The sequence below is a fragment of the Narcine bancroftii genome, chromosome 12 (genome assembly GCF_036971445.1).
Source record: "Narcine bancroftii isolate sNarBan1 chromosome 12, sNarBan1.hap1, whole genome shotgun sequence".
In the NCBI taxonomy this organism is placed as follows: Eukaryota; Metazoa; Chordata; class Chondrichthyes; order Torpediniformes; family Narcinidae; genus Narcine; species Narcine bancroftii.
The window spans coordinates 99,767,047-99,779,544 of record NC_091480.1 but is presented as its reverse complement, the minus strand read 5'-3'; the positions used below and the strand labels follow the sequence as shown (position 1 = coordinate 99,779,544).

The 12,498-nt window shown below is 43.6% G+C and overlaps 1 protein-coding gene across 1 annotated transcript in view; it reads left to right on the top strand.

Annotated features, from left to right (window-relative positions):
• LOC138746774 (glycylpeptide N-tetradecanoyltransferase 1-like) overlaps positions 1-12,498 on the top strand; it is a 57,367-nt gene that overhangs the window by 32,029 nt on the left and 12,840 nt on the right. Inside the window, exons 4-7 of the mRNA XM_069905192.1 lie at positions 2,287-2,405; positions 5,121-5,212; positions 10,116-10,232; positions 12,321-12,491. Coding sequence (XP_069761293.1) covers positions 2,287-2,405; positions 5,121-5,212; positions 10,116-10,232; positions 12,321-12,491 — 499 coding nt within the window. The remainder of the gene's footprint in view (positions 1-2,286; positions 2,406-5,120; positions 5,213-10,115; positions 10,233-12,320; positions 12,492-12,498) is intronic.

Here is a 12,498-nt window from a genome sequence, read left to right as displayed (position 1 = left end):
TTCTGCAACTCTGACAGCACTGCAATTTCTTATCAATCCTGACCTCCAGTGTTGTCTGCGTGGAGTTTGCATGTTCTTCCTATGAACAAGGTTTCCCCTTAAAGCTCCAGTTTTCTCTCCTGCACCCTAAAGGCATGGTTTGGTAGGTTAACTGACCACTCAATTCCCCCTAACGTGTAAGTGAGGAGCAGGAGCTAAGGGTGTTAATGGGAACATGCAGAGTATAAAACGGGATTAGTGAAATGATGGATGGGCAGTGTAGGTATGAATGGGATTCTGTTTCTCGTCGGTCAAAGGCAGGTGCAGTGAGAGGGAGAGGGTCATCCAAACAGTAGGTATCACTCCATAAGATAGAAAACGCTACCATCTATATCCTGAGCAACACATAAAATTGCTGAAAAATCTTAGCAGATCGCACACCATCTTCCTGTTTATCCAGATTCCTGACAAAGGGCTCATGCCAGAACTGTTGACTGCATTTACTTCCCATGAACACTGAGTGACCTGCTGAGTTTCACAAGCACCCCACTAGACCCCAGCATCTGCAGATCTATATCCTGACTTGTCCCAAGACTTGCCCAGTGTTTATGCTGGAACTTACTGACCTACATTTACTCTGTCTGGGGGTGTTTCACATTTCAAACTTCCATGGTTTTCAGATGGCTCCCTTTGTCCTTTTTATCTCTATAAACCCCAGGCCTTCAGTTGTGTACTGCTGTATCCTCTCTATCTGCTACCAATATCCTTGGCCAAAATCAATGCTTCTCATCTGTGGCAGCCTGGTAACCCTGTCCTGAGCCTATAAACAGTGGTAGAGTTCGATGAGGCCTGCTGATAGCATAATATGCAAATGTGCTGGAGAAATTCAACAGGGCACGCAGAATCCTTAGAAAGTTGAGGGTAAACATTTCAGCCCTGAGCCCTTCGGAAGCAGTCTGAAAAATGGCCCGTTTACTGTATCCGGCACTCCTGATGTAGTCTCCTCTACATTGGGGAGACTGGATGCAGTCTGGGAGATCGCTTCAAATTGTTTAATTTGTGTGGAATTAAAATGGTTGACCTCTGGGAGGTCCTTGCTGTGGCAGCAGACAGAGTGAAGATGCTGCAGCATCAGGGATCTCTCAGTGGGCAACCATTTTAATTCCACACATCACTTCCACACCGGCATGTCTGTCCATGGCCTAATGCACTGCCAGATCAAAGCCAATCACAAATTGGGGAACAGCATCTTGGCAGTCTCCAGCCAGATGGCATCCCTAACCCTAACCTGGATTCTCTCTTTCCCTCATCCCTCTATCTCCTTTCCTCCACCTCCATACCCCATTCCACACCTTCTCCTATCAGAGAACTGTCTTTTAAGCCTCTCCCCATCACTTCTCGGCTTTTTTTTTCTTTCCTACCCTCCCAACTGTGTCCACCCATTACCCCTTACCTGTTAGCCTGTATTCCTTCCCCCCCACACCTTTTCTTTCAGGCATTTGCCTGATTTTCAGCACCTCCTGATGAAGAGCTTGTTACTTCCTATGGATGGAGTGTTTCCCCAGCACATTGGTGAACTGTGCTCAACTCCAGTTCAGGTATCTGCAGATTCTCTTGGTGTGATCACAAGACATGTATGTCTTCACCCCATCACGAGAGGGCATGCCATCAATTATTGTGTTCACTGTAAGTAACCATTGAATCAGAATTTCTCTTCGATGTTCCCAAGCTAAATAACCCTGTGTCTGTAAATCTATTTCTCTGACCTTTTCCTGATTATGTTTGTTGTGTTTGGATGGGGTACATTTCCTGCCAAAGTCAGTCCTGTTGGCCAAATCCAACCGATTCCTTCGTGGATAATGAACCAATGTGCAATGCACAGAAATTCTGGAGGAAGTCAGCAGGCTGTGCAGCATCCATGCCCCGTGTCTTGCATCACAATGGTTTTATTTGCAGCTCTTCTGTTAGCAGACATTTTCATCAAATTGTACTTCACTTTGCAGATATTGAATGTGAGGAGACCTGAAAATACATTTCTTTTAGCGCATTGCGCTGATGACCTTTCTGTTCCTCATGCCTCGAACTCTTCGATGCCCTTCGTGATTTTGCTGATAGTCAATGTAGCTGGTGTCTTTTGTGGACACTGAGGTGAAGTTTGTGGTGATTCTTGTGCACCTGACCCTGCCTCTCATTGCTAGGCTTCCTCTGTAATATCAGATGGCTACTTTTAATCTCAAAGCTAGAGAAAGATTAGCTTGAGGACTAATGCTGAAAAATTAATTGTTTAAAGCTCTTGCGTTGTTGCAGGTGAAGTAGTGACTGTGCATGGCCCCATTGAGCCCGACAAGGCTAATATTCGACAAGAGCCCTACACTTTACCACAAGGATTTCTGTGGGATGCCCTGGATCTTGGGAATGCTGAAGTGGTGAGTCAATTGTTTTTGGAAGTGTTTGCAGTGTTTGTAATTACGTTTCTTGGTATATTGCAGTTTGATGCCCATGGCAGTCTAACATGGTGCTGTATGAGATATTTTAAAAAAGGCTCCATTTGACCTTTCATCTCTGGAACAAAGATCAAATCTATCACAGCAGATGGTTAAAGTCCTTGCCACCTACCAATTTGAAGCATTATATATTCTAAGAATGATATTTGTTTAAGCATTCTCAATCCAGTTTTATGGTCCCACATCATAAATCTGCTGCCTCTTTGGTACTAACTACCAGTAATACCAAGTTGCTAATTCCACACAGCATGGGAGATGTGTCCTTTAACAAAAAAGCAGAACATGGTTCTCCAAGCTGAATTTAGGGAGCTATGAGATAAATTTAAAAAAAATAAAACCTCTAATCTCAGTAATCTGGTTAGTGTAGGCATAGCAGAATAATTAGGATGAAATTGTGGCTTGAGCAGTGATGAAGGAGGGAGGGTTTCAAATTCCTGGGGTATTGGAACCTGTTCTGGGGGAGGTGAGACCTGTACAAACCAGATGGTCTACACCTGGGCAGGACCAGGATCAGTGTCCTGGGAAGGGCTGCTAGGTGCTTTACACTCATGTGGTAGGGGGTGGGAATCCATGCAAACGTCAGATGGAGGCAATGCAGACACCATTGCAGAAGTAAGGATAGAGAAATGCCAATTGCAGAAGATAAGATTACTAGATTCTAAAAGGACAATGAGTGCTAGGACATTTTACCTGAATGTCCGTAGAATTAAAAAAAAAAGGTCAACAAACTTGTGGTGTGGCCCTTACAGAAATGTGGATGCAGGTTGGAGATCATTCAGAATTAAATATCCATGGGTATCAAGTAATTCAAAGGATAAGCAGAAAGATCATTGAGGTGGGGTAATGCTCTTAATTAAGGATGAGATCACAGAGATTGTAAAAGACAATTGAAGATCTAAAGAGCAGAATGTTGATTGGGATTAGTAAGGAGGAAAAAGTCATTTGTGGGTATAACCATAACATTACAGTTGTGTTATGGACCAGGAAATATCTGGTGCATATAACAATGGTGTCTTAGGTTGTGCAAATCAAGTTGGTCGAGACATTCTTGAGGAAGCTCATTGAATGCATCCATGATAGCTTTATTGAACAGGATGTTACCAAACCTACAAAGTAACATGCTATCTCAGATCTGGCCCTGGGCAATGATACAAGAAAAATTAATGATCTTAGAGTTAGGGGTCCAATTTAATTTCTCATACAAATGGAGGGTGCAATAGCATGATCGAAAACCAATGCGTTTGGCCTTAACAAGGGAGATGTGATGAGGGAGTTGGACTGGCTATGTTGTAGGACAATGGAGGATTAATGGAAGACTTTCAAAGAGATTTTATCACAGTGTTAACCAAAGGTATATTCCAGTTAAAAACAAAGACAATTTTAACAAATTTACGGGAGTTCTTGGAGGATATAACAAGCATAGAGGACAAAACAAAACGGGGATGTTGTATACCGGGGTTTCCAGAAGGCGTTTCAAAAAGGCTTGGAGTTGGGGGTAATGTATTAGCATAGATAGAGGGTGGGTTAACCAATAAATGGCAGGGAGTTGGGATAAATGGGGGTTCCTCTGATTGTCGTCAGTGAAGCTGGCTCCACGACTGCTCACGATGTCCATTAATGAAGGAACTGAATGTACTGGATTTGCTGATGACACTAAAAACAAAATGCGGAGAGGATGTGGTGGGAAAAAGTAGTAAATTGGATTCTTATTTAAACCGTGAAAGATTACAGCGTGCTGTTGTGCAGAGGGATGTGGGAGGGCTTGATGAATTGTAAAAAGTTGGTTTTCAGGTGCAACAAGTAATCAACAAGGCAAATGGAATGTTGGCCTTCATTGCTAAAGAGTTGAATTTAAGAGCAGAGAGATTCTGCTGCAACTGTGCAGGGCACTGGTGAGGCCACCCCTGGAGTGCTGTGTGCGATTCTGGTCTCCTGACTTGAGGGAGGTTATATGGCTTTGGAGGCAGTGCAGAGGGACTGGGTTGATTCCAGAGATGAGGTGGTAAACATTATTTTATTTTGTAATAATGTTGTAAGATGGTTATAATATGAATGTTTGCTCTATGACGGTGCCGCAAAACACCGAATTTCAGGACTTGTTCCTGATTCTGAATCTGAATTTAGAGGAATGAGAGGGGATCTTATAAAACTTACCAAAAAAAGAATAGATAGATAAAGGCAGTAAAGTTTTGTTTTCTCACTGATCGATGAATTGGAAGTAGGGGTCAGAAGCCCAAGATTGAGGGGAATAGATTTATGGTGGAGATGAGGAAGAACTGCTTTTCCTGGAGAGTAGTGAATCTGTAGAATTCCCTGGCCAAGAATGCAGTGGAAATTGCTTCATTTTAAGACCATTAGATAGAATTCTGCAGAGGTTTTGGGGGTGAGAGCAGGTAGATGGAGCTGAGTCCAGGGGCACTTCAGCATGATCTTATTAAATGACAGAACAGATTTGACAGTCAGATGACCGACTCTACTTTTCATGTTCGTATATTCTACTACATGACCTATGACAATGTAAGTAGTTATCCCTGATATAAATGCGCCAGTTGTGTGACTGGGTTTCCCTTGTTGCATGTGATGTGTTCTGTTACTGGGAGAGGTGTGTTCTAACCATGTGTGTGTCTGAACATCCAGTTGAAGGAACTGTACACACTGCTGAATGAGAACTACGTGGAAGATGATGACAACATGTTTCGGTTCGACTACTCACCTGAATTCTTACTGTGGTAAGTGGAGCAATTAGTAATCAGTGTCTCACCAAAACTCTCACCAGTGCTCTCACTAACTAAGTGAGTTAATTTTTTGTACACATACAGCACAGTAACAGGCACTTCTGGCCCACAGGCTCATGCCCCCCAAATATACCAGTTAACCAAAGCTCCCATATGTTTTTGGAGGATGGGAGGAAAACAGAGCACCTGGAAGAAGCCCATGCAGACACTGGGCGAGGGTATAAACTCCTTAAGACAGTGGCGGATTCAAACCCAGGTTGCTGGTGCTCTAACCGTGCCACTGGTTAGTGTTTCAACCATTCTAACTCAACCGTTAGAATGGTTGAGTAGGGTAACATTGTTATTACCAGTCCTAATTTAGATAACATGGAGATGAGATGTAGAACTGTGAACATAAGGCAGCGTTCTTTACCCCAGCATTGACTGATATAGAGTGATCAAGATGAGGTAGTAGAAAATGCAAAGGATACAAAGCTATTGTGTTGAGGAGGTGGGTTGGACACATTGTGATGGTGACTAACCAATGTGACTGGAAGGAGAATTCTGCACAGTCTCTGTGGTTACTAATAGTAGGTCGAGTGAGCTCTAGTGTGAGGGAGAAAGATATCATAGCTCTCATTTCAGGAGATGGGTTATAACAGTGCATGGAAAAAGAATTGCTGGGGGAATTCAGCAGGTCAGGGTAGAAATGGTCAGTCAATGTTTCAGGTCAAGACCCTTTATCAAGACTAAGATAGGATAGATGAAAATAAAGAGGGAAAGAAGTTAAGGGAGGGGCCCAAAAATGATAAGTCAGAAGGTGTGAAAAATGGAGAGACAACCATTAGGAAGGAGGGAGAAAGAAAAGTTAGAGAGTGAGGTGGATGAAAAAAGATGGAAACAGTGGAACCAGATGGGGTGGGGATAACCAAAAATTAGAAAAATCAGTTTTGATGCCTTTAGCTTTCAGAATCAGAATTTATTGTCATAAACAAGTCATGAAATTCGGTGTTTAAGGAGGAATATAATGCGTTGTTTCTCAGGTTTACATATGGCTTCTCCCTGACCACAAATGAGGAACAGCCACGTCACTGTGGGAATTAGACCACAAATGCACCTTCCAGGTGAGGCAGAGCTTCACCTGCACGTCATCCAACCTGATCCACTGTATTCGGTGTACCCGCTGTGGTCTTCACTACATCAGTGAGACCAAGCACAAATTGGATGACCACTTTGCCGAACATCTATGCTCTGTGTTTGGCTCTAAACTTGAGTTTCCTGTAACCAACCATTTCAACTCCCCTGACCATTCCCACGGTGGCGTGTCTGTCCTCTGCCTCATCCACTGTCAGGGTGAGGACAGACATAAAGTTGAGGAACAACACATCATGTTCCTCATGGACTTGTTAAACCTAATGGCCTCAACATTGATTTTTCTAATTTTAGGTAACTCCCACCGCTGTCTGATTCCTGTTTCCATCTCTACCCACTCATGTAAAATAAAATTCTATCCTCTCTAAAACTTTTCCTCCTTCTGCCTCTACCTGTATCTCCACCTCTCATTCCTCCAGATATTCATTTAAGCTCAAGATTCCAGCATCTCTGGCCCTTGTGCTTCTATAACAGTGCATGGATTGAGTTTAAAATTCCAATTTTTAAAATATTTGGTTCTCTTCCCCATTGTAAGAAAGAAGTTGATTCTGTACCCTGCTCACATTTCAGTTAAAGAACATTAAGCAATTCAAAACCTAACTAAAGGAAAAATTATTACTTGCTATCTAGACACGTTAGCAAGAAAGGTCTATTCTAGCTGGTGTAATATTTTTATTCACCATATCCACTACCCTAAACAAATTTAAATTATCACTGAATATTTTTGATCTGGAATACTTGGTGTGTAGCCTGTAGAAAGAAAGACTAAATGCATGCTTCTATCAAGGACCCCCACCACCCAGCCCATGCCCTCTTCTCACTGCTACCATCAGGAAGAAGGTACAGGAGCCTGAGGGGAAACACCTAACAGTACAAAACCAGCTTCTTCCCCTCCGCCACCAGATTTCTGAACGGACAATGAGCCACAGACACTGGTTCATTTTCTTTTCTTTTACAGTTATTTATTTTTTTAAATGTAATTTATAGCAATTTTTGCACCTGTGATAATGCTGCCATAAAAGAATGACTTTTGTGCCACATATTCATGACATTAAATTCTAATTCTGACTTAGTACAGTTGTGTTAAAATTAACATGCAGGTTTAATGTTGAACGATTGTGTTGGAGGGTAATCCTGAACATCATTGTCCTCTCCTCCCTCCCTGGTTTAGCTGGCTAATGAAGGGGAAGGCAGTGACTGATGGCTTGGGTGCATATAGATAATGGGTGCATTTATCCAAGATTATTTTATTGCCATGTAATAAAACTGGAAAAGGGCAGAGGCAGGCTCGAAATTAGCATTTAAGGAGAAGTTGGATATGTATATGGACGGGAAAGGAATGGAGGGTCAAGGGGCGAGTGTAGGTCATTGGGGTTAGGTGAGAGAAAGTGTTCCACATGGACTAGAAGAGCCGAGTTGGCCTGTTTCTATGGTGTAAATATTATATGGTCATAAAATGTGATATTACACAAAATTTCCTTTAGTCAACCATAAGGCAGACAAAATTGCGTAGTGCCCCTTACAGCCAGAGAAAGAGAAGCAAAAGAGAGCCCCACCCCCACCCGCTCCCAGAGTTACTGAATGTCTGTGGCTTCGCCTGCAGCGCTCCCGCGGCCACACAAACTTCAGTCCAAACCATCAGCAACCCAAGCTCTAAATATACACTTCTAACACGATCACGAACACCCTTGGCACCTTATCACATCCCAGTTCCAATACCTGATACACCTGCAGCCAGTCTCCAGCAGTCCGCAGCCTGGTGCGAGTCCCTTGACTGCAGTCCCCCGCAGCCTGCGTGGATTCCTCACCTCAAGTCATGAACAGCCTGGCACCTGTGCATTCATCGGCCTCAGAGCTCCTCTTTGATTCATCCCCAAGGTCGCCTCCTCTGGTTCTCCTTCTCAAATGAGGGGTATTCTCCCATTTTCTGGTGCCCTGCCACCAGCCCACTGCTTCCCCAGAGTCTGCAACCTCTCGATCATAAGTGCTGCCATCTTGGGCCTAGGCCCCATGGTCACGGGATTTTAAAATAAACCACTGTTGGCTCATTCAACAGGCCATTTAAAGCTTTACAGAGCCGATGACAGTTGGACTGGGTGGTTGGATCCTGCAGGAAATGCTGAGATTCCGCTCCCCGCTGGTCCACAACAGCGGCAGCGCAGTCGGTACAACAGCACCAGCGGCGCCACCTTTCTTTTTGAAGTTCACTCCTTCACTTGGCTTCTCTGTGCTCATCATGTGTGGCCTAGAGGTTCTCAATATAAGCTTGAATGCTCCTTCTCCACCTTGAGCACCCTGGGCCAGGTTTTCTAGTAGTCTATTACACATCCATATCCCTTGATCTATTCCTCTGGCTGCCCAGTAACCCATAGGAGGAGCAGAGCAGATCACTGGAGTCTCCCTCCCACCCCCCCACTAATTAACGTGATCTACCAGGATCATTGTCTGAAGAGGGAGCATAAAATCATTGAGGACCTTTTCCATCCCGTATACAGCATCCTTCAGCTGTTCCTGTCGGGATACAGGAGTATCAAAGCCAACGCCACCAGGCTGAGAAACAAATTCTTCCCACTGGCAGTGAGAATGCTGAACAATCAAAGGAACTGCTCACACGAACCAGCCAAGACTCTCATTTGCACAAAGCAATATTTATTTATTTATTTGTATGGTTGAAATGATTGCCTGCTTGTGTACTAGTGTCTGTTTGTGTGTAATGTCTGTTTTGCACTGAGGACCAGAAAACGCTGTTTCGTCAGATTGTACTTGTGCAGTCAGATGGCAATAAACTTGACTTGAACCTCTCGCGATAGAGCTCAGAAGTGTCACAAGAAAATAAGAGTGCAGTTTAAAACACCTAGCCCCTCAAGCCTCAATGTGACTGAGGCTGATCTGCACTGACCACAACTCTTTCTGTGCCAGTTCCCCAAAGCCCTCAATGCTCTGATCTTTCAAGTCACATAAATACCTTGTATACTTCTAATAAAATAGGCTCCACAACCCTGCAGGGTAGAAAATTGCAGAAATTCAAATGATTCTATCCTTTGCTGTATCCATTACTCAAGAAGCTTCATCATATAGGATTCAAGTCTAGTTTATTGTCGTCTAACTTTACAGGTACAACTCTACAAAACAGTGTTTTCTGGTCCTAAATGCAAAACACGCGGACATACAACCACACATTATCATTATCATCTGAGATAAATTCCATACTTCCAATTTTTCCTTTTGTTGGATCCCATGAATAGCACTGGAGGAATGAGTCATTCTCAGTTCCTATCTGTCAGTCCACAAGTTGGTCTGGTAATAGTTCAAGTCAAGTTTATTGTCATCTGACAAGTGCAAGCCGGTGAAACAGCGTTCTCCGGTCCTCGGTGCACACTCGCAGACACACAACCAGACATAAAACAATACAAATGCAGGACAAGTATTTCATCAATACAAATAAATGAATATTGTTTTGTACAAATGAGAGTCTCAGCACAATAATGGATAAAAAATCAATGATCCAAAGAGACTGCCTTACTTTTTCGTGCACTATTTTATTTTTATTTATTGTTGTAAAAGAGGTTTATAGGAATGTTTGCTCTGTGACGCTGCCACAAAACACTGAATTTTGTGACTTGTTCATGACAATAATTCTGATTCTGGCAATCTGCTAATTTCTGTCCAAATGTGCACTTGCCTGCAGGTTGCATCCTGCATGAATTTATCACAGGTTGTGGATTCGCCAGTGAATAAATGTGTTGCTGTTTGGTCCTGTTTCTAGGGCTCTGCGTCCTCCTGGCTGGTTGCTCCAGTGGCATTGTGGTGTGCGGGTTGTCTCCAACAGGAAATTAGTGGGGTTCATCAGTGCCATTCCAGCTGATGTTCAGATTTATGACCAGTACGTAATCTTGTTTCTAATTTTTGGAACTACCAAATCTCCTGTAGTCAGTATTGTTCTCTTACTTTCCAAATACTCGTAGAGTTGTTTGATCAATTGTTTCAGCTTGAGCTGGTGGCAAAGGAACGGGGTGAAACACGAAACTCTGCAGATGCTGTGATTGTAGTAAAAATACAGAAATGCTGGAGGAAGTCAGCAGGTCTCGCAGCGTCCATAGGAGGTAAAGATGTATAACTGACGTTTTGGGCCTAAGCCCTTCCTCAAGGTATGAGAAAAACCAGGCAGCCCCTGAATGTCAGGGGGAGGAGTACAGACCAGCAGACAAAAGGTGGGCTGTGGAAGCAAGTCTGGGTGAGTACATGGTGGTAGAGCTTGAGAGCAGCAGGGAGTGCAGATGGGAAGCAGTGACAGACTCTCAGAACTCCCTTCACAGAGAGGAGGAGAACATCTTTAAGATGGGCATTCCTCGAAGAGATTTCACAGTGGAGAAATTGAATGGAGTGAAACACAAAATGCTGAGGTTTAATTTGTATAAATTTAGACATACAGAAGGTAACAGGCCCTTCCGACCCATGAGTCCATGCCGCCCAATTGACCTACAACCCCTGTATGTTTTGAAGGGTGGGAGGAAACTGGAGCCCCCGGAGAAAACCCACACAGACACGGGGAGAACGTACAAGCTCCTTACACTCAGCGCCAGATTCAAACCCCGGTTGCTGGCACCACAGTAGCATTGTGCTAACCGCTACACTAACTGTGCCGCCCCTGACGCCAAAGATCTCTTTTTATTTATCTGGAAGAAACAGCAGCTTGTCCAGGCATATAATAAGCTCCAAGGCAGCTGAAGGGTTAACTTCGTCTGTATGTCAAGTAATGCTGCTCAACTGAAAAGTGGAGTCGAACACTGAGTTGCCAAGAACAGATGCTGATGAAGCACCAAGTGGGGAAGGGGAAAAATATTCTAGTAAGTTGCAGTTCAACATGGATTGAATAAGTTAGTGAAGCAGCAGGGGGGATGTTCCACTTGAAGAGGTGTGTTCATCTGAAGGAAAGCCATTTGAAAATAATTATAGGGCTAGTTGTGTTGTTCCTTTCATTCAAACAGAAATGGAAGAAGAGGGAGAGATTATCTTGATGACTTTGAATCATACTGTTTCAGTCCAGGGGGCAGGGACCTCACTAGAAACTGCAAATTTGCAATTGCACGAGTCTGCACGCGGAGTTGACAGGCAATAACAGGTTCAACCAGAAGGGGAAGGTGTGGAGGGGAGGAGGGGAGAGGTTGTTTGCATTTTTTGAGACCAGTGATGTTAACTGATTGGAAAAGTAAAGGATCATAATCTGATGATGTCAAGAGGTTAATAAAATGAGGATTACAGAAAAACACATGTTGTGCAGACAAAGATTTGGTGGAAGTCAGCAGGTCAGACATGGGTAGAAAGAGTTGGTCAACATTTCCGGTCCAGACCCTTTACCAAGACTATGAAGGAGTTAATATGTACATAAAGGGGGAAAGAAGCTGGAAAGGGGCCTCAAGGAAATGAGACAGAAAGTGTGAGAGTTGGAGAGATTGGTAGAGGGAAAAACCACTGGGAAAGAAAAGAATGGGGAAAAAAAAGCCCAGGAGCAGGCTAAAAAGAGATGGAAACAGTGGAATCAGATGGGGGTAGGGATTGCCTAAAATTAGAAAAAAAAGCCATGTTCATGTCGTTGGGTTTAAGGCTGTCCAGGAGGTCTATGATGTTATTCCTCAGTTTTACGTTTGGCTTAACCCTGGTGATGGATGGGGCTGAGGACAGACATGTCACTGAGGGAATGGCTGGCTACAAGAAACTCATATTTGGACACACACAGGGTAGGTGTGGTCTCACTGATGTAGAAGAGGCCACTCTGGGTGCACTGCAGTAGACCCTGTTGGATAGTGTGCAGGTACAGTCTGACGCAGCATTTCAAGCACCAGGGACTTTGTAGCTGATTTTTTCTTTCCCTCCATAGCTGCTGTTCATTCTTATTTTTATGTTGCAGCTTTTAAGTTTTCTAGTATTTTTATTTTGTTTACAACTAAGCATTTTCTCCTCTTATCTCCAGTCAAAAGAAGATGGTGGAAATTAATTTTCTGTGTGTACATAAAAAGCTGCGATCTAAACGTGTGGCTCCAGTCTTGATCCGGGAGATCACCAGGAGAGTCAATCTTGAAGGCTGCTACCAGGCTGTGTATACTGCGGGTGTAGTGTTGCCTAAACCCGTGGGCACTTGCAGGTAAGGT